At 41.1% G+C, this 26850-nt stretch overlaps 1 protein-coding gene across 2 annotated transcripts; it reads left to right on the plus strand.

The window, feature by feature from the left end:
• The first annotated feature begins 5389 nt into the window (after positions 1-5389).
• On the plus strand, positions 5390-26810 carry pdgfab (platelet-derived growth factor alpha polypeptide b). Of its 2 annotated transcripts, XR_003674642.1 has the most exons (7): positions 5390-6260; positions 7133-7229; positions 11145-11279; positions 13359-13549; positions 22543-22669; positions 24519-24643; positions 25246-26810. XR_003674642.1 is itself a non-coding variant. In XM_028455258.1 (6 exons), exons 1-6 carry the CDS (start codon positions 6198-6200, stop codon positions 25257-25259), a joined length of 627 nt encoding a protein of 208 aa, XP_028311059.1. In that variant the 5' UTR covers positions 5391-6197; the 3' UTR covers positions 25260-26810. The 2 variants fall into 2 exon arrangements, 1 of the variants encoding a protein (XP_028311059.1); XM_028455258.1 differs by lacking the exon at positions 24519-24643 and having other exon boundaries at positions 5391-6260.
• The last annotated feature ends 40 nt before the right edge of the window (positions 26811-26850 follow it).

A 26850-nucleotide genomic window follows, 5' to 3' on the forward strand; every position in this document is an offset into this window, starting at 1 on the left:
ATGCTGCTGTGAACTAATGGCTGTATTACAAGTGCTGTGTGTCAAATAACACACACAGCTCCACTAAAACCATCGAGACAAAAAACCACTAATGGAATCAACTTTGTCATCATCATCATCATCATCACTGATGAGACGTTCGGGGCTTTGCTCAGCAGAGCCTAACTCTACCCTGAGGAGGAGGGAGGTGATCACTCCTATCTACAAAGGACCCGCTGCTCGTGTCCGTGACTCATGCATGCTCATGATATGGCTGAGTGGTGAAGAGGGGTGGAGGGTGGATGGGGGGAGGGTGGTATTGCATCGGGTTAGGATCTCTGTTTGTTTCCCTGTTGCACGGCAATCCACTTGGTCATGAATATGATGAGCTGTCATATCAGTGGTATCCACTGATTGAAAATATTGTAATAACTTTGAGTGGAAACGAAGTTCTCTGTATTGAATATTCAGCTATCAGTGGAATGAGTTTCACTTGTCTTATCTTTTTACAGCTCTCATTATTGGAGTGTGAGACTCTTGGCTTTGGTTCCAGGGTCAAAGTTCAGCTACACTGGGTTCAAGTTGAGTATTAGATGACAATGGGTGCGGTTGGACACTTACTGTACTGGAACACAAAAGAATGTTGCATGTTTTTTTCTACACACCCAATCATTTGAGTGTATTATTGATTATGACCAAACTTGAACTCACAGGCCATTACTGCTCAATCCACATGTTAACTCATTCTCACAGGGATCATAATTAATAATTATTTTTTACACCAAAACCTTCTGGAACTCCTGTGCACTCCTCCTGCTGCATCATAATGCTATTGTAATATATCTTTATCAAAGAATATCACCAATGCAGCTGTGTACTGTATCATTCTTTAAATAATCTATTGAATAATTTGGCTATTTTTGGTTTTGAATTATTTGTTTGTCTGTTAGCAGGATTACATCAAAAGTGCTTAATGGATTTTGACAAAAGTTTAACCGGAGATAGATTTTAAACCATGGAAGATTCCGTTAAATTTTGGAGGAGATTTGAATCAATATACTGATTCTGGGTTAGTTTAAAAAAATTAAAAATCCTTATCTCTCATCATTAACTACATTTCTAAAATTCATATCTTGCTTTCCACCGGGTTTCATCTGGATCCGATCCAGATTGTGCATTTCATTGTGATCTTTTGAACAATTGGTGGTGCCCATACTTTTGGACCTACTGTATTGTTATTAATGGGAATATCATTTTCCAAGCCTTTAGAGTGTGAATGATCATGGCACCATTGATCAGGATCAATGATCTTGATTTGTGGTTCCCAACCAGGGGTACGTGTACCCCCAGTGGTACTTGAACACATTGCAGGGGGTACTTGGAAACATTGATGAATCTATTTCCAACATGCTGAGTCATTGTTGAGCCTATTTCAGACACTGTACATGATCATCCAACATCTTCTCCACCCGTTGACAATAAACGGCATTAATGGAATAAACAATATTGTGACCTTAATATTCTACTAAATTGTTACTAACATGTTATGCACATTATAAATATATTCTCTGATATACAATAATTGTAATGCACAAAATTGATATTTAGTGTGCATTAAACTTACAGGTTGACATTTTCAAGCTGTAGGAGATTTCAGAGGCAACATGTTAACAACATGCAAATAAAACAAAAAAAGGTTACTAAATTGGAGTAACGAAGGGATTCTCCTAATCTGAAGAGAGGAATCGGGGGCACATGAGACAGAAAATGTTGGGAAACACTGCTCTAGATAACTGCCAATATAAGGCAAAAAGGACATTTGGCTCTTGGTGGAACTTTGTGTATTGTTTGTGTATACGTTAACATTTCTTAAATGTGTATTTTGGTTTGTCATTTTTGTGACAAGTAGACATGCTAAAAAACAGACGTTTATTTGTTCCGTCAAAAATTACGATAGTTATTGTCGCTGAAGCTATTTCTGAATAAGTCCACCTTTTAAACAGTCAAGACATTTCATAAACTACACTCTATTTTACTCAAAATGTCTTCATTTAATAAGTAAAAAAACACATACATGTTTGTGTTGCTAAAACCGTTTTTTTTTTTTTTTTAATAGTCACATGTGTGTAAATGGAGTTGTACCACTTGGTTGGTTGGTCTCAGAACTTGTCTCTGTCAGAGTTGTGATAAACTTACAACGTAGCCTCGAGTAAATGTTTAAGCCCACAAAAATGTATTAAATCCCTTCCAAGAAACACCATGATTAGTCCATACTGAAACACACTTTGGTTGCTCAATGACCAAGCATCTCCAATCCATTCAACAGCAAATCATTTCCACTTCCCATCTGCTAGTATCACTGGGCAATATGGGGGATCTCATCCCTCGCTCTGACAACTAAACACTGAGTTCATAGAGCTGGATTGAGTTGCAGCAGCAAACTCAATACAACATATTAATTAATATGTTGATGTTGTAAGATACAGTTTCCAGTAAATATATAAGCTTATTTTAGGAAGAGGTAGGAGAAAACTCTGATCATTAGAAACTCTGTCTAGTCGGTGATTCATTTCCACCTGTTACTTTTTCCTTCTACTACTCACTTCTTCACCAAACAGAGAAATCCCTCTCTGTTCCTCTGTGTGCTGCCCTTTCTACTCATCTTCTGACTCCGTTGTTCCCCTCAGGATATGAGATGATGGGAAGTGAGTCAGTCTGTCACACCATCTTCCATCTCAATCAAGAAAGTTTAAAGTCTAAGCTTTGGTCACAACTTTTAAAAAAATGTTTTTGCATTCAAAGTCTTTTATATTATTCGTCCTGAATATCATGCACTGTTGGGACTAGGTTTTCCTGGTGCAGTGAAGGAGGTTACAACCTTACGTTCAACTGAGCTGACAACTTGTGTTGAGGGAGACCTTTGTGTTCTTGTTTGAATCATTGTTGTCATTCCACAATGACAGCAATGAATACAAACATCACTGAGGTTTGTAATAATCTCCCATAGCAATAACACACGGGAATGCCTCCAATCAGGACTATTACTGTGTAGAACTTGGACGTTCCCTGCGCTTACATGACTTTTTGACAAGTAATCAGGTTTCCACCATCAGCAACTGAGTACTGATGACTGTGCAACTGTGTGAACTCATCTCCCTGGTAATATCCAAACTGTCCGGTGGAGGAGTGTGTAGCAGCATCACAGGTTTGCACATCCCAGTCGCTCCGTCTCGGATTTAACAAGTTCCTTTTTTTTTTTTTTTTTATTTGTTTTTATTCATTCTAAAATAATTTAATATAATCAGACTTTTAAACAAGTGCAAATGCCAAACATCCTGATCATACTTTAAAGGCTTGGAAGGAATGTGTATCCCCATCAATATCAATACAGTAGGTCCAAACGTATAGGCACCCCCAGTTTTTCAGAAAAATTTTCAATGAAATGAGCAATCCACATTCAATTTAGATGCAAATTCAGTGAGGTAATTAAAGGCACACCGCTGACTTGAGTTGACACACGTGAGTTATTTTAAATGATTCCTCAGGCCAATATACACTACTTGACAGTATCAATGCTCCGAGCAAGGCCGAGCCCCGGGCCTCCGGCGGCGAGGAGAGGAGGGCGGCGGCGGGGGCAGCTGCTCCTCCAATCGTGGCACGAGCCCAGCCCCGTTTCGCACCCCAGCCCGACCGACCCAGCCCTTAGAGCCAATCCTTATCCCAAAGTTACAGGTCAACTACTACAAAATCTGTTAGTATGGGTACGTCAGAAGTCATCCTGCTAGTGCAAACAGACAAACAATCAAACATATAAAATATTACCTCCTTGATGGAGGTAATAATCAGACTTAAAACATTCTGTAGAAGTGATTGTGTGACTGAGTTTATTAGACATGGTACATCCAGGGTGTCCCTGCCTTGTGTTGTAGGTCAATCTGGTTGGGCCTGTCTGCACCTGTAGGTCACCTTTATATCATGTCCCTATAGTTCCATTCATCAAAATACACACATTACATTTTATGGAGCTTTCTCTGTGTGATATATCAAGATATCACACCCCGAGCCTGTGCAGGCCTTCTGTTCCATGATCCAGGTGAATGGACATGGCGGGGGGGGTTGACAACCACCTGGTTGGCTGATGACCTATGGCTCTACACTGATTGTCCCCTCTGGCTGATAATGTAAGCGCATGCTGTGTGTAGGTGTGTCTCCTTCGTCAGACCCTCAGGCTTTCTCCCCTCAGACCTCCCAGCACACCACAGCACTGAACCACAGCACCTCCAGCTTCCTCATTACATGTTAGGGCCAGTCACCTGTGAACATGCCGTTAAGTGGCTACTTCCTGCATGTGTACAAATGTTATGACCGCACACCCCACTGTTTATTGAAAAACTGACTCATTGCAAGAATTTGGATGCATGATTTTGCATTAAAAAGAACAATTTGTAATTTATGTTTAATTTGCTGTACAGTGTGTTTTCTATGGAAGCGGATTAGGGCCAATTTTAATAGAGAAAATAATTTTGGGCAAATTAAGAATAAAGCCGAAAAAGTCAAGATTAAAGTCAAAATTTCAAAAATAAACGTAAAATACAATATTGCAATAAAGTGGAAGGTCTCCTAATAAAGTCAAGTTTACGGCCAATTCACCATATACAACAAACAGCAAATTGTGACCATTAACAAAATGTTGTGTGTTAATGAATGCGTTAAAATATTCTTCAAAGTCGGGTTTAATAACATAGAGACGTACATAAACAAGGCGTTTTTTTTAAGGACTTTGAAGAGATATTGGCAAAAACAGAATCTGCTCAGATGGAAAAACCAGTCAAGTTTGGAAGAGGTGGAGCTTTCAGTCCATCTGAGGAGCTACGGAAACAGATTAGGGCCAGTTTTGATGCAGACTGTTATTGTTTTACGCTTACGTAGATTTTACTTTATTAGCAAACCTTTGACTTTCATCACAATATTGTATTTTGAGTTTATTCTTTAAATTTCAATTTTAGTCTCAACATTAAAACTTGAGTTTTGACATTTCTACTTTATTTGTGATTTGCTCAAAATTATTTTCTCCATCAAAATTGGCCCTAATCGGCTTCTGTAATTTTGACTTTAATAGCAAACCTTTGACTTTTATCACGATATTGTATTTTTTAGTTCATTCTCGAAATTTCAACTTTAATTTCGACTTTTCAACTTTATTCTCGACATTTTAACTTTATTAATAATTTGCCCAAAGTTATTCACTCGATGAAAATTGGCCCTAATCCGCTTCCGTAGTTTTCTAATGACTCCATCCATGCAATTTCATTTCGGGTGTTGTGTTTAGATCTGTCAACATGTGAGTTATAATTTCTTTGGTTTCCTGTTTCCTGACAGCAAATGATCACAATTTCCCTACAAAGACATCGCCTTTGATTGTTAGTCTGCAGCTGTTTGACAATTTTGATTCATTTTCCTCTATGAAAGTGTGTATGAATCACATACAGGGGGATGGGGAGGACGTGCTGTTTAAGTCTTAAGTCATCCAACCAACCAACCAACCAACCAACCAGCGCCTCTGGCTGAATAGATGCACAATCACCAAAACGCGAGGGGAGGCGCAACGAGCACATTCTGTATATTCACAGGCTGAGAGGCTCTGACACCATTCACTGACTCCACAGTCACACAGCAAAGGTTCCTCTGCTCCACAGTGTGTGGACAGGACACCACAGCGCGGACAAACCTTCTCCTATCCTCACACTTTCTCAGGCCATCCGCGCGCTTGGATTTATTCTCATTTACGACTATCAGCTTCTAACAAAGAAGAAGTGCGTTCCATTCGTCTCTAGGGCTGAGCTGTGATATATATTTTTTTGTCTTTCTTCCATAGGGTGAAGGACAAGTGCACTGCGCTTCAGGCGTGTTGTTTTCTCCCGGGGATTTGTCTCATGTGCGCCCAAGGAACCATGCTGAGCTGCAGCACAGGGCTCCATAAGGAGGAAAGTCAATGATCACAATCAACTCCTAGACTTCTCAAACTTTCACAGCAGCAAGTGCAGCACGTTGAGTGAGTGTGTGTGTGAGTGTGTGTGAGCCCCCCCTGAGCTGCTCTGACACTCCGGTTTCCCACCCGGAGGGGATGGTCGTGGATCCACTGGCGTCAGGAGCGACTCGGAGGCTCCGACGGGATTGCAACTTTTTCGTGATTGGGGATTTTTCTACATTAAAGGGAAATGAGAGCTGCACTTTGTCACTTCCTGCTGTGGACAACGTACCTGCTGCTGGCCACCGCTGAGGTAAAGTCCGAGCCATGAGAGGCACCGTGTGTCATAAATGATAGTGTGGAGTTTCATTTCACCACCCTCTGTTTGCTTTACGCACAACAATAACGCACCTTCACGCACCCATTTGCACAAACAAAATGATGCAGAAAACGGTTTTAATAACTTGACAAAAACTTTTTTTTTATACAAGAGTCTGTGAAACGTGTGTAAAAGCGCATCTTCGTTACGCATAACTGCGCTCGGAGAATGCGCATCGCGCCAGCAACTTGGACGCATGATTCAATTTATTTTTTGCTTTTCGTGCCAAATTTGTTTGGGTCGAATGCCAACTGGGGGAAAAAAAGAGTCTATCTCGGGCCAAGCGTTCATGGGAACGGCTGCGGGTGGTAAAAATAGCCGGTGTCCATGCCAGGGCGCACGGCACTGACCGAGGCGTCTGCAGGAGCGCAACAAGTGCAAAGACTGTCCAAGCAGGCGCAGTTCACACGGGTTAAAAAAGCAGGAGATTAGACCTTAATGCTGTTTAATCTTGAATGCTGATGAATCATAATGCTATGGTAGGAGAACTTTATAGTTTTTGTCTAAAAAAAAAAAAAAAAAAAGGAGGCACAGATGTTGCATTTTTATTTTCAGAACACTAATATTTTGAGTTTATTTCTAAGCAGATAGGGTGCACTGCATTGCCTATCAAAATGAAAATGTTTTCCTACTACAAAGTATACCATGATCTTATTACTAAAGAGGTGTATGAACCTGCAGATGGATCTCAAACGTGCTTCCCAGACAGTGTAGCTCGAAATGTGTATTTAAAAATAGACCTCAAAGCAATATTTACACAGACACACTCTTAACTTCCATCCCATTTGATTTCTATGCGTCCAAAGGAAGTGGAGTTTCCCCAGGAGCTGATAGACCGACTGTCCCACAGTGAAATCCACAGCATCAGCGACCTCCAGCGGCTACTGGACATTGACTCCGTAGGTAAATTCTGCCTCTTGCTTCTCTTTTTCTACTGAGATACCAATCTGCTGCTGTTGAACCATAAAGGTTGCCTGGAAGTCGTTTGGATTGGAAATTTGTTTTTGTTGTTTTTGAATAAATAATATTAATATATGACGAAGATAAGATAATATATCTGCAGAAGAAAAGACTGTGTGTAAAATTATTCTCAGCCATCAGGGATTATATAAGTACAATATTAATATCATTATTGAATACATTCTCTTTTGTTTTTATGTAAACAAGAGGAACTGCTAAGTAGACTCATGACATCCACAATGAAGCTTTTATTGTGACAGGTGTGATATAAGGTGGACTTTCACTGTTTTTCCTGTTCCAGTAGCCATTGCTGTAAGCAGACTGCCATGCACATTTGTAGACCTGTAAATAGAGACAGCAGCTCACAGGTCAGAGGGGCTTCTTGTGCTTGGATTGCTGCTTCTTCCTTGGTGGGGGGACCGCCATTAGATTGAGTTACAGGGGTCCACTGGAAGAAGCTGTCGGCCTTCACTTGAGCTTCTATTTACACAGGCTCTCGACATATATCTAATTCAGAGTTCACGACAGAGATTTATAGATGGAGATAGGTAATAGGTGAAGTCGACTTGATGAAGTTAGCAAGCCCACAGGTCAAAGATCATTGGTAGAATCCAAACTTTTTCAGCTATTTGCTTGAAAACAGGCCTTTCACTCACTTATCCTCCTATGTAAGCACACATCTGCTTGTCAACTGGACGTATCAATTAGGATTAATAGCCCTGTATTACTTAATTATTTCACAGTGAAACCAACGACAGACCTGTACTCCTAATCACTCAACCAGGATAGACCTTTGGAGTGCCTCTAGCATGAGAAGAGGTGTTTATAATTGAATTAACATGTCTTTTTCAAACAGAGTAATGTTTTGTGGGGTAACAGTAGTAGGCTGATTATTATTACGAGGACATAAATCTGTCTGAGGGCCGGCTTGGCGGCACTGGGCAGCCCATTAAAGACTTTCGACGCCAGCCAGTGGGGTATTTTCAGAGCTTTTGTTGTGGACGCAGGAAGGCTATCAAAATAGGCTAAAGTGCACCCAGCACGAAATACCAACAAAATCACAGAGCTATGATTATATGTGTGTTAGATTATGCAACAAATTAACTTCCTAATAATCATTTATTTGAGTGGAGATCAACATTTGATGCCTTCCAAGGTGAACAATGACTGTGTACTTTAGTCTGTAGACATGTTTGTAGTTGGCCTGCAACACTTGTGTCGTTACTGTGTTTCATTTAGTGCTGCTTTGCTCAGCGCAGCTTTGAGTTTGTTTTTACATGGATGGTGTTCTCAGCTCTGACTGACAGATGTGATGACCCTTGGAAGTCTGCAGATATGTGTCTGGCCCCGGAGGTGCTCCTCTCCTCTTCTCTCCTCTCTCTCCTGAGGTGGCCCCCCTGCCCGCCTGCCTGCTCTTATCTCGTTCACTGACGGACTTTGACAGAAAAGGGAACCTGACTCTTAGCTTGGAGCAGAGGGAATCTGGAGCTTGTGTTCCCGCTTTATTCAGAGAGGCCGACACTTATTGTGCAACCTGCTTTTGTTTCTGCTAAGCTGTCATTGTGTTTACGTCTGTACAATTAGAAGGACTACCTCCTAACTCCATAGTCTCAAAGGGAAAGTTCATTTGATTTTTGACCTGGATTTTATAAAAAGGGTAAGACCTGTCCTACATATAAAACATGGGGGCTTGTGCACCGATAACTCAAACATGCAACTAGAGATGGGCGATATTATCAGCCAATATTAGCCATAAAATGTTTACCTGGTCATGGTTGGTATCGGTTTTTCCAGAGATATTACAAAACCAATAAGTGCTGTTGGTTGAAACATCATGATACAAACAAAAATAACACTTTTTCCATTACTAAAGTTCAATACTTATTCTTATTTTCGCACAGATGATGTTTATCTGTGGAGTACATCCAGTGGGGCATCACATTAAAAGTATCCATAATCTGTTATTCCAATGGAGATATACTGTATATTATGTAACCTAAAATTAGGATGGGGGTGTGTGGGTGTTTATGCATATATCGATATCGATTAATATTGGAAACTTTGTGTTGTACAATATCAGAATATCAGTCATGGGCCAAAAGCTAAAAAAAAACATCCCTACATGCAAATGTTTGTAATGAGAGAACCAGGAAAGAATTAGTTACTTACCTCAAGACTTAAAGGAGTTAAAGGAGGAAATTAAATTGTTTCACTGACATAGGGATTGAGTCACTGCTCATAAAGCCCTGATTCATTGTAAAAGTCTTGAGTTTGATGATGTTTTGTTTGCCATTTAAATGTGGTCACCTGGAACTATTGGAGTCAGCCACTGTTACTTTCATTAACTTTCTCCTTGCTTCTTCTTTATTGCTGTTTACATCACCTTTATTCATATATATTTTAAAAACCATTAGGACCCTTTAATTTTACTGAGTAGAATTTTGGCCACTTGTTTATTGTTCTGATTTTTGCTTTAGTTTATATAATAGCTTTCCTTTCATCACTGTGACATGTATCTCAGTATGCGGTGAAGTCAATGGATCCCTTTGGTAATTGTTCATTTGATGAAATATTTGTATCCTGTTGACAAGGCTGTACAGTTAGTCTGAGCATCGAAGGTAGAACAAGTTGTCCATACTTGTGTCCGAGAGACCAAAACGAGACCCTTTGCTTTCTTCTCAGCCTCTGTTCCCATCAACACTTCCCCTCTCCTCACCTTTGGTTCAGGGTCACTGGCAGTCTAACTGACAACCGGGCAAGCTGGGGGGGAATTCTCACTGAAGGAACTGAAGTGGGACTAAAAACTTTGACTGACGTTGAAAAAGACACCTTTCAAAAGTAAATATACAACCAATCCCTGAAGTGGAACATGTATAGGTAGAGGAAATGCCTTTAGAAGACTATGGTCACAACACAAAGGAGCTGGTTGAGTGGAATGTGTTTGCTTATGGCTGAGCTTTGTTGTAGTGGTGTACACTGGATTTTAGCATGTTGTGGAGGATAATGAGTGCAGGTTTGCGTAATTGTGTGTGTTTAAGTTAAGCGTACAGGTGTAGGATTGTGCTAGTGAGATGGGGTGGATGTGTTGTACCAGGCACACCCACCCACATAACAAACACTGTCAGACTCTGCTCTCAAAGGGCAGTGTCTTACAGACAAGCCTTATAACTTTATTGCTGCAGTTGAACTTTTCCACAATAAGTCAAGGCGGAGACCAAAACAAGCTAGCTTTATCAGAGGACCGGGACTGTGAAATGCTGAACATAGCATAATAAAACATGTACCTCTTTAAGCCACTGAACATTTGAAGAAGCAAAACATTTTAAGTAATGGAGGAAAGTGAAACCACTAATTGGGCTGGAGAGTAATGGCAGTGCAGACCCACCTGTTGAATGGCCACTTAAGTCCTGTGAAAGCTGGGTGTTTTTGAAGGATCCTGCTGAGTCACCTGTGTCTAGTTACTTTTTTTACCCTGCTGGGAAAGTTCAGCCAAATCAGTGAGTGATGCTGACACACAAAGCTGGCAGTTACACAGAGGTCTCAGTAAAGCTGTGCCTCCTGCGTGCATGCTGTGTACTCTAGACTCTGTACCTCAATACGTGACCTCATTAGGAGTCGCCTGACCGCGATGCCTACCACCCTGTATGTTGAAGGGAAGTCCTTTAGGGATTAATCACAAACGTATCAGACGGAAGTTGCTGTCTCATAAAGGTTGTGTGACTAACTGATGCTTAAGGAGGGGATGTGTATAAAGCACTGTGTTAGCAGCTGCTTCCCTTTGTAAAAAGCTGCTGTGGCTGTTGTTAAGTCTTCCTGTACTGTGTCATTATTAATATGACCTCCTTTTGTTTTGACGAGGTGCGGGAAACAACGTTATTGAGGAGCACAAGTACCGCAAACACCACAACCACCAGAAAAACAACTCTCATCATCAAGGTTACTACAATGACCTGAAGAGCTCTCAGCTACACAGTAGACGCAAGAGAAGCCTTGGTAAGTCTGAATGAACACAATATACACCATGTTGCCTAAGGAAGGGGGGGGGTTACCTTTGAGAGTTTATAGATAACTGCCTGGCACACACCATTGCGGTGTCAAAATGCCCTTAAAATAACATGTCTCAAATATCACTTCTGACACGAGTTCCCATGAGAGTCAATATACACTAACTTCAAACAAAGATGATATTTAGTGGCCTTTATATGGCTTTTTGCGGATAAACCCAACCCTAATAAAGATGTCTTCCTAGCATTTATGGCAATCAAGGAATCATTGGAAATGATACTGGTGAATGAGGTTAAACGGGATGTCTGACAGCAAGCCTTTTAATTGGCCCGAGGCTTGCAGATCTAAAACACACGCGTCAAGAGAAAAATATATCCTTGAGCGTGGAAATTCCTGGCATTCAGGTTTCAAGTTGCAGCTCGCCCAAGCTCTCAGTTATAATTCTTCATAAAATGCAGTGCGGTACGATATCTGATCAAGGCGTGGAGTGCACCATGCAGTGTGTTATGTGAGTTAGGCCTGGCTGCTTTATGTCTTTCTCTCCAGATACACTGAATGAAGTGGCCAGTAATGCTTCACGTAGAAGTATCATGAGAGTTTGACACATGATTGCATTGCATTTTAGCACTCCTCATCAAAAACCTCTCCTCTGCACGATTGACCCATCGCATTTACAACTTAATGGTACTGTATATCACTGTACACATCTTTATGTTTGAGCATCTGTCAGAGTGTTAAATCTGAATAGAATTCTCACTGCCTTCTTATTTTAACCAAAGCTGAGGGTGGTCAAAAGCTATTATAGACGGATTTCAGTGTGGACAAACATTATATTCGCTATCAGTTGTTTACATATGTGACTCAAAAAATGGCAATGAATGAACCTCTGCTAAGGCTCGAAAGTAGTTCTAAGTATGTAGAAAGCTTGTCACCTGAGGACGCGACCGCTTATTTAAGGAAACTCACTTTAAGTACAGGTGAACGATTGCGGGACCCATGCAGCATTCCCGAAAATGAGTGGTCATCTGATGTGCGCTCTTGACCCGATGTTCACTGGCCATACGTTTATACATATCTGATAGAAAAACCCAGTGTATATACAGTACAAAAGAAAACCTAAAAGCATACATGTCTCTAGATGTTTATAACTACTTGTTATGAACGGGCAGGTAGGCGGGCTGCTGTACTCCTGTAATCGAAGGTTTCCGTGTATTTCCACGTATTCTGATCAGTTTCAACAGATGAGTTTCCATCTCTACATTAAGTTTCCTCCTCACTGTCCCACGTCTGCATATCAGTCTATTTACAGCTTTTTATGGTCACTCTTTACTGGATCCAGACTGAGATAGCGCTCCGTCCACTCCCTGTGCACCATCGCCTCAGCAGCGATTACGTTGACACGATCGCTTCTGAACAAACGTAACGTGGGTATTTGGAAACTTTATGCTGTTTATTTCTACAATAAACCAGCTGATTTTTACTTTATCTGGAATGTTTCAGTGCTCTCTCTCTCTCTCTCTCTCCGTGTACGTCAGATATGTCAGCTGTCAGCCTCTGTTTGATAGCACGCAACCATAAGTCTTGTCTATTCTTCTGAAAAGGGCGCCCACCAGCCAGTATGTTGTCAAATTTAAGTCCTGGATTGTTGGTACTCCTATTTGTGCAATTAACAACGCAACACAATGGCATTGTGTTGTTTTAATACAAAAAAGTGTTTCAATCGCATGCCAATGCTAGTATAATGCAGTTCTCTGGTTGTTTTGCACCGAGCCTGCGCGCGCATGCACTTAATTTAATATGCATACGTCACATGAAATGGGTCTATTAGATCACCCACCAATGTATATAAAGGTTTTCTAGTCTAGTTACGCTGCATTAACCCCTTTGAGAAGCCACAACAAAAACAAAGCCAGTTCCTTAGCTAGTTTTTTGACAACTTGTCTTTTAATTTGCCTCAAACTGCTCCCATGTCAGGTGAGTAGTAAAATAACATGCAAGTGAAAAGGGTTGATTACTGATATAGACAAACAGAGGGTTAAGTTGACCTGTTTCTCATTCTTCCTCCAGTCGAAGAGGCAGTCCCTGCGGTCTGTAAGACACGGACAGTGATCTACGAGATCCCCAGGAGCCAGGTGGACCCCACGTCTGCCAACTTCCTGATATGGCCGCCATGTGTGGAAGTGAAACGCTGCACAGGCTGTTGCAACACCAGCAACATGCGATGTCACCCTTCACGCAAGCACCACCGCACCGTTAAGGTAAGATAGATTTAACTGAATAGTCTTTTTTGTAAGAACGCATAAAACGTGGTGCAAACAGAAACAGGATGTCGTGTGAGTCTTTTTTCATGCTTTTTCTAGTCTTTAGGTCTTCTCCGTCTTGTTTTTTACTGGCCTGTACCCAAATATTTGCCACCCTCCTGGATTCTTTCCTTCCCTTTCAACTGATCACCACCCACTTTTCTCATTACTCTATCCACTGTTTGGCAAATGGCCAGGGTGGCTATGCCAAGAGAGAAGGAGGGAGAGGACAGAAAGAGGGGCTTGTTGGCACTTTCTCCCAGGACATCTGTTGAAAGATTCACCCACGTGGGACAATCCTGTTAAGGAGTGCACAACCAGAGAGAGGGAGTGAGCGAAAGAGTGGGAAGCGCTTTTCTGTACATTGCCAATGATGGAGCATCAGTGGCTACAGTTGTAGTCTTTCCGCTTTCCATTTGTTTGGCTTTTTTAAGTCGTCCCTTGAAAAAAGGAGGCAAAGAGGTATGACAAAGAGAATGGGAAAGGATTGTAGAGGGTTGCACAGTTCTTAGGGGCTTTTTTGGCATCAATTGCTTAAAAACATGTCCATCTGTTCAGGATCAGGAGTGACATAAAGCTTGGACCTGAGATATGTTTCTGAATTATTTACACTACTGTCTGCTAGCTGGTGCATGACCCTCTTTGGAGGTATAGGGGTTATGTGGCCTGCTCTGTAAAAGGACCAGATACTTTTGGTATAAACAGGACAGGCTGAAACACTCTTGACTGTTTGTGCTTCCCATCAAATCTATCTGGGCACCAGTTTGTCTCTTCTGGAATCCTTACATTCTTGCCGTGCCATTTTCAACTTGATGGTGATTTCTGTCCTTGTTTTTCATGCAGTTGCATTGGCTTAGGTCTGCCATTTGGATCTGTAATTTTGTCATTCAACTCATTAAATGACAAATACAACTAACATCATCTTTAAAGAGATGATGCAAAAGCAACACACACAACTTTGCTGGGAAATCTTGACTTGCAGTGTGCGTAAGAATTTCTAACCCTGATGCTCAGCAAAAAGCAGAGTATTTATCAGTCTGCATGCAAGTCTGTCTCTCCGCCTGTTAGACAGTTGCTGTCTGTCGTCCTCAATAGCAGCTCTGTCTGTGATCCGAGTGATGAGGAAGGACAGATAGGCACTGGCAACAGTGCAAAAGGCGCTACAAGGTCTGCTTCAACTGTTTCTGGAATGCTGTGATCCGTGAAAATGTGCAGATGTCCTCATCATGACACTGAATATGAAATGAGTTCAAGAAGCCTTTAAGCGGACCTTGGGGTTTGTTGGTGTTGGACATGTGGTTTCAGCCATTGGCACAACGGCAGCAAAGTAGTTGTCACCATCAAAAAAAGGACAGTTCAGAACAACTCAAGAATGTTTGACCAGAGAGACATGTAAACCCATGTAAATTTGCAATGGTAAAACAGGGGACGGGACCCAGATAAGCAAACTGCTTCTCTCGTCTCCTTTTTCGACATGTACAAAAAAAAAAAAAAAAAAATGTAAAAAAAAAAAAGTGAATGTAACGTCGGAAATAAACTGAATAAATAAATAAAAATAAATAAAAAATAAAAATAATAAATCATGGCTCTCTTCAGTCAGGAGACACTTACCACATTGTATGTGAGAAACATTGTCCCATGTCAAGTTTTTTTCTTCCTGTCATGGAAGCTTGAATAGGAGTTCATTTTATGCTTCCCTTCTTGTCTGTTAGAAAGCTGAAAATGCTTGGTGTCTGACCTAAGCTGACATGTTTTTCCTTAGCTAAAGAACACATTAACTGTGCTTTTTTGTTCCATCTCATGCCACTATGCATTTGTCCAAATGCACCTTTATGTATTCATTTACTTCTCCTCATTCTCTTTCCTTCTATTTCTTTTTTCTTTTTTTAATATTAGAGACCCAAAAAAGTGGTAACAGGTCTGCGCAGGCCTTATACTATACAAGCCTGTCCTGTTCCTGGATAGTGCAAATAAAAACAATGTACAACGGACGAGTTCAGGAAAAAGGAGAAAAGTCACTCTTTATTTTTCTTCATCTGCTTTAGCATTCTTTGGTATTTTTTTTAAACTTGCAATTGGGTTCATTGTTTTCAGTCTTGGGTGCACATCGAAATATTTTTACATTCGAGTGGCCTGCATACCTTTGGGGTGAAAGGATGCAAAATCTCAGAGAGATAGAGAGAGGTGTGAAGAGAAGAAAAAGAACAGCCATTTACCGACACCTTGGAATTCATTAAAAGTTACAAATGAGACAAAAAGGCAAAGCGTACAAAAAAAAGAGAGAGGCAGATTTTTTTTATTTTTGTTATTATGTATTTTTCTTTTGAAAAAGTCTAATCTTTCCACTCCCTCAACATGTCAACTTTCCAGTTTGGGCTTGTTTCTATGCTTTTGTTGTTTTTTGTCTATCGGAACAATTTTCATAGACAAAAAAATCATTTTGGACATTGTGCCTTGCATGGACCTTGATCATTTTTACATAGTATTCTCCCCCTCAACATGCAACATGCTTTTTCTCCATCTACACTTCTCTTCTGTTTCCTCCCTGCTCGCCCCCTCATACCTTTGTCCCTGTCTGACAGCTGCAGCTGCACTCAGCACTGCTGATGGTTTTCTCAATGATTTTAAAACTAATGCACACAAAACACACTCGCTCATAAAACTGGTGATTTTGAACACACAACACTGCAGAGGCAAGTTGAGAGAGGGACAGAATGAGAGTGACAGCATTCTTTGGTCTTTGTGTGTCGATGTCTTTCTGTGTGTTCTCTCTATGGAGCCAAGTAAACAGACCATGACACTGTCAAAGAATGGGCCTGTCACTCATCCTCGCACTCAATGACGGTTCAACTCAAATTTCCTAAATACCAAATGGGAAAAAAATCTATATAAATTATCCTTTGTGCTGTACACCCAAATGGGTCTTTTTTTGGTGGGATGCAGTGACATGCCATGAGCACTAGGGTTGGGTAGGCAGGGCGTTGCAAATCAAGACCACCAATGTCGACACCAATAACAATTTCATATGTTTCGGCTGGTAAGTGTTAATCAAACAAAATCAAGATTATTAAACACCATTAAAAAAACAAACAATTATTCAATAGCAGCCTCCATACTCTTCCAACAAGATATATCTCATGACACGGCAGCGCATTCTTGTTTGTATTGGGAACACAGAAACACAGAGAAAATGACAACAACAACAAACACTCGAAAGGCAGTGGTGATGCGCCCGCCAAACAGCAAAGATGGGAAGCAGAACAGCCGGTTCAGTGAGGCGCATCCACAAAGCCAATCCTTTCTTTTGTACCATTCACTGTGAAAAGTTCAGACAATTTTCTGACCTTTCCTTTGCTGAAGGTCTGGCAGCTCAGGTGTTGGTCTCTATTAAAAGCTGCCGTTTTTTTTCCTCAAAAGAAAGTTGTGAAAATATCTTTATCGTCTCTAGCGCTATCATCCTGCCTGTAGTGTTATCCCGCTTCTAGCTAGAAAACGTAGCAGCGGCCACGCTGTATCAATTCACTAATGTACTCTGAATGTACGTATAGCATTTAGTAGAGCACGGTTACATCCAAAGGCAGCGTAGCGATCTGCCTTTTTACATACATGGTTTTCATATTGGGGAACTGACTGCGCATGCGCAAAAACATCCATACACTGATATGAGGGGCAGAGACAGAGCAGTAGCGTGCCTTCAGGAGGGGGTGTGGCCTTCAGGAGGGGGTGTGGCCTTCAGGAGCAGGTGTGGCCTTCACCATACTACAGTGCAGGAGTGAGTGCAGCGTCTCTGCCATACCAGGAAAAAGTGGTGTTGAGTCATTTGGGCGATGAAAAGCATAAAATGCTGACACTTTAAAACTTATAGGTACTCTATCGGAAATTGAAAAATAAATGATAATTACATCATAATTAAAAAAATAATCAAAATTAATATTTCATTCATTTCAATTCACTCTTAGGAAGGCACTGCCTGCCTTGCTTACCCTGACTGGTGGGATGAATAATACAGCATTGAAAAACAATCATTTACAGTACAAATGATGACCATTTATCAATATAAACATATGATACTTTGCATTACATGTATTTATTTTGAAATCTGGAGTCACAGTTGACGGTTCATGTGTTTCCATCATGCAGCCTGTGTGTGTAAGCGTGACTCTCTGTCTTTGTGTTTGTCTGTAATAGACTGGCTTCCTGTTTAGGTTGTTCTCTGGCCAATGTCTGTGAAGGTTCTCTGTCGTCCAGGTCATGTTGGTTCTGGTAGTTTAGAGGAGAAAACTCTGGAGACATTTCACGTCTGATCCACAAGGTTTCTTCTGTTTTGAAACTGACTAGTTGGGAGTCTTGGATTTATATTAGTGAGTTCATTAACAATGATTAGCCTATGTGTGACTCATTAGCCTAATACATGAAAGAGGGCATCATTGTAAAACATGAAGGGTCATCTTTGAACAGAGGAATGGGTCCAGATCACCTCTCTGATCTGTATAATCCTGTCATCTCTTCCCTCCCTAGAGAACTAAACAACGATCTGCCTGTGTCATCTGATATCATCTATCCTTTATTATGCTAATGAGCTATGCCAAAACTCCAAGTCCAGTTTCCTCGACTATACGACCAAAATCTGTTACTATTAATAAATTAACTCCATTTCCATAATTCCAACTCATTCTTTGTTGGAATTGATCTCAAACAACTTATTTATTAGGGTGTGCCATCAAAGGAACCTCACGATTCAATTCGATTACGATTCAGGGTGCTACGAGTTGATGATTATTACGATTATCGCGGTTTTCTATGCATCCGCGATTGGTGGTTTGAATTGCTGTGAAAACTTAGTTGCCCGTAAGGCATACGTAGAGTTTCTTTGCAGAGGTCAGAAAAGGTCAGCATTGCACATCTGTGCAAACCAGAGACGAATATGAGCGGGTGAGTGTGGGTGACAGCTAAACAGAGAGTGTCCGCTCTTCGCTATGCTCCATAAACTCATCCAACCACAGAAGCAGGGACACGGCCATTTGTATAAAGTGGCAACAAGAGGAAGAGGAGCCACAGAGTAATGAAGTGTTGATGGCCACTGGATCAAAGTGGAGGCTGACAGAGGCCAGGCAGATATAACCACAGTGTTGAGTGTGGGGGTCCACACATCCCTCTGCACTGGTACTGGCCCTCGACCCCGATGCACAAACACACACACACACACACACGTTACACACTGGTTGTTACTGCAATGACCGCGGGTCACGTTGGTCGTTGGGGTAAGCATTAGCCCTGCGTTTCCGTGAGACCCTGACTTACGGGGTGTTTCCTAAATAAAAGACAGTGTTACTGTGATACAGTGAGAATGATTTATGATCATCTGAATAGTGGTGTGGGCAGATGAGAATGAGGGGCCTCCTTGTTTGAAGTCGCTTGCAGCTGTGAATTATTTTCCCTTTGATTCACTCAGATCCTCAAGGAGATGAAGTGGGGTGAGGGAGTTTGTGTGTATAAATGTGTGTGTGGGAAGGTTTGCAGGACAGGGGGTAGATCATGGGAGTGTCAGGACTGAGCCAGAAGCTGGAGAGTTGGGCTACTGCTGCTCCAGCTGGAATGGATCAGGAATAGAAAGAATTTTTTTTTTTAAACTGGCTTTGACTTTACATTTGTATTTTGCCTCCCTATTCTCCTATTGTTATCCCCTGTGCTGAAGTTATCTTCCTCTTCAATATCCCCCCCCTCACACAGACCTCTCTAATGTAAAAATGTTTTTCTCTTACATCTCTCTTCATTTCTTTCCTAAAACAGAGCTGTTTCCAACTCTCTAATCCACCACTTTAAGTGTCTGCCATCTCTCATTTTTGTTCTTTCTCATTTGTGTTTATTTTTCTTTCTTTTTAGTCAGAGAAATCAATCTGTCTCCTTATGTCTTTGCATTGTTGGCCAGTGAAAAGTCAACCCCCTCCCCCCCAAAAAAATCTTTACATTTTTTAGATTCTTTGATATATGATAGCTTGTGTGTGTGGAAGCTCGGCGCACGATGTGGTCGGGAAGACACTCATCCCTGCAGATGTTTGAATGTTCTGTGTGGTTGTGGGAGAAGTGGGGAGACAGGGATGTGCCATGAGGAGGTTTTTTTTTTTACCGTTGTAGATTTGTGTGACTCATGATTAATGCTGCTCTTACTTCCCTGCTTTTTCTGCATTGTGATAACCCCGTTCACCCATGCCCCAGGCTAATGGGTGCATGTGTTGTATATGGGTGGAGGCAGAAGTACGCAGCAGGTTGTCTTGGCAGTCTTTGTCTGATGTCCACTGCTTATCTACTGTGTGTTTCTGTTTGTTGGAACACATTCAATAAATCTCCCTAACCTGATACTCTACACACACACGCACGCAAATTATTTTTCCTAATTCTGTCAGTGGTTTGGCTCTTAATGGTATATGTGGCACATCCACATCCCGCTATGTGTTTATTGGATGTATTATAAAACTTTCCCTTCTATCATCCTCTCATCATTGCTCTGTGCTTAGAGAATTCTTAATGAACCTAACTGGGACAAGTGGCCTCAGAGAAAAGGCTGTTAGAGGACAAACCATTAGAGTGCTCTTCCCAGAGCCCCTGTCCTTCACCCCAACCGTTTGGATCGGATGTCGCCTCGCACTCACTCAGGGGACTTTTTCTCAGGGCCTGAGCTTTCGAAGGAGTTTATAGCAGCTTGATTTGTACAAAGAGAGTGTAGGGGCCCCTTGTTGTAGCATGGGGGTCTCTTTCTGATGTATGGTTTATGTGAGAAGTCATTGACTCGGTGCCAGAAAGGAAGCCAACGATCTTTGAATAGAGGTGAAGAAATAGCTCAAACATGACAGATAAAACATTAAAGAAAGTGGAGGGAGAAAATGGCTTGTGAACATTGGCTTTGCCAGGATGCCTCTCAGACAAAGGAAACGGGAGTGGGCGTGTTTTGAAGAATAGATATAATAGAACAAATATGCATGTTTCAGTGCGTCTGTGTGCGGTGATAAAGGGAGTGTTTCTGACCCTGCTCTGAGAGGGCGCTGGATGACAGTTCCACTACTGGTGCTCCCATTAAGGAGGCCCTTTGCATCATTATTCAGTCTATGTGAGTGTTTTTGTATTAAGTGTTTCAGCTTTCTGTGGCTACTGCTTGAGATATTCCCATATCGAACAGCATCAGAGGTATCCTTGGAGACTTCTGTATCTTTCATTCTATCTCCTGGAAATGTAGGGTCATCCTTTGATGCTGCTACTCATCGGACAGATAACAAAATAATCTATCATAGCAACGGTGTAATAAATATTCCTCCTGTATAACCCCTAAAACTTAATAAGTAACATATGAATGTCATTTAGTTCATGACCATGGCTGGTTTCTACCTTGTCCTCCTTAAATAACCTTCTTTTATGCTCTGTTTACACACACGCACACACACACGCTGATCGTTCACCATCCTACTCTCACGTCTTCCTAGCTCTGGCCTTTCACCCTCTCTCTCTGGCTGTCAGGCCTCACTAACAGCAAACACACCACCACTAACCCAGACACCATTGTCCTTTATTTACTCACTGCATACCTCCTTCCCTTGCTCACACTCTTTTTTTTCCCTTCCTTTTCTTCTTCCTCTTCTTCCACAGTCAGAAACTGTTGCAGGGTGAAACTGACAGTTGCTCAGTGCTATTCTGCCTCAGCAGGCCCCTCACCCCGACGTAGCGGCCATTGTTAAAGCAGTAAGACTAAAAAGGCTGTTTTCTCTGTGTGAATGTCAACATTGTGCTTTGAGTTATTAGGCAGGAGTTGGTATGTTCGTTTATATGCATGACTAACTCAGCATCAAGAGATGGTCTTTGGCGTCATTCCATTATGGGATGGAGGAAGAAACCCTCTCATCAGGTTTGGCCCTCAGTGTGTTTATGTTAGCCTCATGCTGACTGTAAAATTGTGTCGTTCATAACGCCAGAGAGCGCTGAGAGATTTTCAGCCAATATCCTCTTTCGTGCAGTGAGTAGGATAAGTCAAGCAGGGGGATATTGTTTCCACGTGGCCTCCAAGCCCTCAGCGATGGATGGGGAGGTTACCTGCCCATGGCGGCCTGATCAGAGAGGGAAAAAAGCATGTGGACATCTCGCCTGAGTTACACAACCAGCTCATCATAACCTCCATCTAACCTCTTCCTGTTTCTGTCTCTTTGAAGCTTTAGTCAACATGACATATTCATAACCCTCCGAGGATTGGTCATTTCATTGCTGGCTGCTTTTGGGGGAGCAAAGCAGGTTAAAGAAAGATTTACCTTCAAGAATAAAGAATTCTGCCCTTCAGTCTGCTGTGATTACTCTGTCAGGCTCCACCTCCAACATTAAACCATGTAAACTGTACTTTTGTATCTGAGGCCAGCCTTTGAAGAGATGTAGTTTGAAGCCAGCGTGTTGGAACAAGGCAGGAGAGTTTTAGTTGTGTGTGTCTGTCTGTATATGGATGCTCTAGGCATGGTGCAGAGGAGGAGGAGGAGGAGGAGGGAGGGAAAGGGGGGGGGATCTCCCAGCTTCTTGTCTCCTGCCAGCGTTTACCTTCTCCGAGCCTCGGGGTATACAACACTCCCTCTTACACTCCATTGCTCTTATTCTGCTATTGTTGGAGCCTGCTCTGAGAGGGTCATACACTCCCTTCAGTTACACACCTGATCAAGAGCCCATAAAGCACAAAACAAGAGGAACCCAGTGAATCAGCGACTGAGGAATGCTACCGTCACTCTTCAAACACAACAAGGTCGAGCCACCACTGAGGCTTTTATGAAACGGTTTATAAATGTGCCATCAGTCACACGCCTAAACCTCCTGGTGTTTGCAGGTGACCAAAGACAGTGTGCAGTCATTTGTACAGATGGATAAGTTAGAGATGTGTTCCTCAGCCTGCAGCTACACTTAACCTTCTCACTTCTTCTTCTTTTCAGGTAGCCAAGGTGGAGTACGTTAGGAGGAAGCCAAAGCTGAAAGAGGTCTTTGTGCGCTTAGAAGACCACCTGGAGTGTGTGTGCACATCACAACATCATGTGGTGGAGCACTCCGATGCAGAAACAGGTAATTGTCCCCCCCCATCCTAAACATCACTGCAGCTTTTTGTAGAAGATTCACACCCAGCATCGTGATCCATCAATTCTTCTGTTTTCCTGAATGACTTTTTTGCTTTGCTGCAACTTATCTTGAATTTTAAAGGTGCTACCCACAATATGTTGTTCTTACATTAAATCATAGTGGATGCCCCTAATAGATCAATAATTCAAACATCATTTACTCAAAAAGAAAAAAGGTTGAAATTGCCGCTCTACAGTTGGTTTTAATCCTCTACTTATTAACATTTTCAGAAATTCAGAGATTTTAAATTTTATTCTTAGTGGGATTTCAGTGTTATCAGAATGAAGTAAAAACACTTCTATGCACCCTTTTCCATGACTCCACATCCCACAATGCAATGTGCAAAAACTTCAACAAACGGGAGTGTCAAGATAAAAACTAACTTCCAAGCGGCAATTTAAACTTTTGGTCGCACTTTACAAAAAGTGTCCCTTAATTAACATTAGTTAATGCATTATTAAGCATTAATCAACCGGTTAATAATATATTAAGAATAATTAGAATGTATTACCTAACATTAATTACCTTATCACTTAATGCATAAATATGCAGTTAAAAAATGTCGACTGCACAGAGTTAATTAACACATTTATAATGTAATTAGTTATCCTTATATGTTAGGGGTGGGAACCTCTGGGTACCTCACGGGATACGATACGCGATACAAAGCTCACGATAACGATTATCTCACGATATGACGATACTGCGATTATCAATATATTGGTCAGAAATCAATCTACGATAATCTATGACATAAGAAAAAAAAGATTAAGTGAAAAAATACAATTTTTATTTTATATCTCTGAAAGACAATAAATTGAAAAAGTGTCCTATGAACAGTGACACCATTTTAGTGCAAAATTTCTGTAAAAAAGTGTCAACATACCAATGTAAACGAATAAGTATCTCCAATAGTGCTTTCTGTAAACAAAAAAAATAGTCTTTTTTTTTACCAGTGACACCATTATAGTGTAATATTCCAGTAAACAATATATTGGTTCCTTCATCAGTGACAAAATTTCTGTGAAGACCTAAATAAAAAAAAAAAATTGAAAAAAATTGAAATTTTTTTTTTTGATACTTAGCGCGAGCATATCGATAATCGATCGTGCTGTAAAATATTGTGATATATCGCCGGATTGCGATATTGTCACACTCCTACTATGTATGCATTGCTTATTTTGAATTAATATATCAGTAACTGTAATAAGTAATAATGTCTCTATTATTCAATTACTTGTGGTGCTTATTAAGTAGGTTGTTACGTAACATTAGCAACCTGACAAAAACGTTATTAAATGTATAGGAGTACATCATAATGCTTAATAATGCATTAACTAACATTAAATAAGGGACCCTTATTGTAAAGTGTTACCAAACATTTAACATCTTTTGTTTGAGGACATGATCTTGTATTTATTGATCAGAGGCCTTTATTATGGATTTATCTGATGAAAAGTATTTGTGTCCAGCAGCTTTAAACTAGCACACCAGTGAAGTGGACAGCTCTTGCAAAACTCTAAAACGTGTTTTCCGTATTGTGTGTGTGTGTGTTAAGGGAGGGTGTCCAAAGGGTGCTTGGCAGGACAGCAGATAAATATGCCATTGCTTTGATGTGAAGCCTTTCGCTGCCTTGGGGCAGATTAGTGCTATAATGTGTGCTGATAAGGCATCTCAACTATTTATAGTGCGTGTTGCACTCTCTGCTTTGTCGCGGGGCCGTGGTGCCGCTTTCTGTATCGTGCTTTCTTTTAACCCTCCTACCAATCCACCCTCTTCAACTTTGTGTTTCCAGGCCACCGTAGGGCTAAAGGTAAAAAAAGGAAACCTAAAAATCTAAGGCCCAGAAAGGACTTATTGCTGACATAATAAAGTTGCTCTCATTACCCAAAGTCTTCAGGAGAGCTGTAAAGGGAACAGGTAGGACTGAAGTACCGTAGCTTTCTTTCACTTTTTGGAGCTGCATCGACCCAATCAGGGGCTCCTCCGATCACTGTCACCAATCACATCACAGTCAATCAGTGTGTAATTGAGGAAGAGCCCGACGTATCTCACTCTTTGCCTTGAAGCTGCATGTTGAGCTGAAGGCCTGCTGAGCATGAACACAGCCTATATGACAATGTGGTTGTGTGTGTGTGTGTTTTGTGCACCGAGCAGGAATCCGCTTTGATTGTCTTTGTGTTTTGACTTTGATAAAAAGCACTTTGCATTCGTTGTTTGCTTTTTGCTCTCCTTCACTTTTTCATCTCATCATCACTCTGGAGGATCTTTGCAGTCCTTTAATTGGAAACAGTCTTTTAATTTGGGAACAAAAGATAACAAACGTGTGTGTGTGTGTTTTAAACAGAAATCTTGACGTCTGCTTTGATCACTGTCTTTGAATGACGAATAAAAGCAATTTTAGATGATTTGGGCCTTGTGTGTGCTGTGTTAAATTCATGTAGAAAAAAAACCACGATTTGAGACTTGATGAGATTTATTTTTATTATAATAACATGATTTTTTTTTTTTTTTTCTCACAGTGGATGTGAGGTGAAACCAATCCGAACAAGGGACTTCTGTGTGGGACCTAAACAGAGGATCACCAACAGGAAGCCTGCTGTGTCCTCTTGCCCACTGCAGATCCACCAATCAAAAAGGACACACTTTCTGTAAAATCAAGAGACAGGAAACTCAATGAAAGACAAATATACATATGATGCCAAAGGTGCTTTTGAAAAATACTAAAACTCTAAATAGTTCCCAGTGAAGATGACTTTATCTGTGGTATGAAACTTACCCAGACTTCCGAACTGTGCCGATATAAAAGAGACGAGGAGAAACTCTCAGACAGCAAAAGGAGGCCCGAAGGGAGACGAAGGAAGGAGCGTGTGTTATTTTCTCAGACCTGGCACACAACTGAACTGCTGTTTCTCAGAGCTCGGAAACCCAGTGGTCCGACTCAACCTAAGTGCCCTGCCTCGTTTGAATAACTCTACGTACAGAGGAAGAAAAAAGCAAGAGAAACTGTGCAACCATGAGACTGACCCCCCCCCCCTTTCAAAAGACTAATGTATGTAGAGTTAAACTTCTCTCAGAGCCTTGGTTGTCTGTGACTCCTCCTGCTTAAAGATATCATTCAAAAAAAGATGATGCGCCGCTTTTTGCAAACTATTTATATTTGGACACTTGTTGCCTATCGCTATCAGTAAAAAAAAAGGTGTTTTATTATTGTTCAGACTTCAGAATGTGTCAGTTTGGTCTGGTTCTTCATTGCAAAGAGTATCGCAATCTCAGTGTCATTTTTTATTGTTTCCCCCCCCTTTGGTCAGTAATGCTTTTCATTATATTTCAGTATACCTGATGACATGTCTTGTATATGATTTGGATATATGTGCGCAAGGTGGAGATGTGAAAGTCAGTAAAGGAAGATGCTTTATTTTTGTTATGAAATATATTATCCATACTTGTATTCATGCAGAATGTCTGTTTTTTTTGTGTGCTTGAAGGTGTGTTTTATACTGAAAGGGTGCAAGAGTTTGGCAAAAAAAACAACAAAATTCTGCTTTTGCATCAGTTCTGCAGGACAGGCCAACAAAAAGGCCTTGTTTACCTGGTGTGTATAGTGCAGCTTATGCTTTTGCCTTGCTCATAGTCATATCTTGTAGTTTTTATGGAACCAGACACTTCACACAAACATGCATGTGATACAACAGAGGGCGTGCATGTCAATCACAAAACTGTTAGAGCAACCATAAAAAGCAGGAATGCCTTAATGTCATGGCAGACAGGCTGTTTGTGTCCTCGCACGCAACACGCAAGACCTTTTCTTCCACTCGTATCACTCAAAAGATTTGATAAGGGGGGGGATGGGGGGGGGGCTGAGAACGGTTCAAGCGTCTGCTTAAGCCCATGCTCCCATTTGAACAAATAATTACTTTGTTTCCCATTTCGATCACAATGATGAATGTGCAGCCGACTCATACAAAAACAGCCAGCTTTGAAATACAAAAGTTGGACTTGGAACAGACTGAGTAGTGAGACAATGGGAAATCAAACGAAAAGTTGGAATTGTATTTGTATCATCACTTTAAATGAACTAACTGATGATCACCATGGTTCACGTCTATTTTCATCCCTGGAAGTGT

Source organism: Gouania willdenowi, chromosome 8, assembly GCF_900634775.1.
Source record: "Gouania willdenowi chromosome 8, fGouWil2.1, whole genome shotgun sequence".
NCBI classification, from domain to species: Eukaryota; Metazoa; Chordata; class Actinopteri; order Blenniiformes; family Gobiesocidae; genus Gouania; species Gouania willdenowi.

What these genes read in the sequence shown, in the direction of transcription:
- pdgfab (XM_028455258.1), top strand. Translation starts at nt 6,198, where the DNA reads ATGAGAGCTGCACTTTGTCACTTCCTGCTGTGGACAACGTACCTGCTG. An exon ending in TGCTGCTGGCCACCGCTGAG is followed by an intron (nt 6,261 to 7,132) that starts GTAAAGTCCGAG and finishes ATGCGTCCAAAG; the next exon opens with GAAGTGGAGTTTCCCCAGGA. An exon ending in TAGACGCAAGAGAAGCCTTG is followed by an intron (nt 11,280 to 13,358) that starts GTAAGTCTGAAT and finishes TTCTTCCTCCAG; the next exon opens with TCGAAGAGGCAGTCCCTGCG.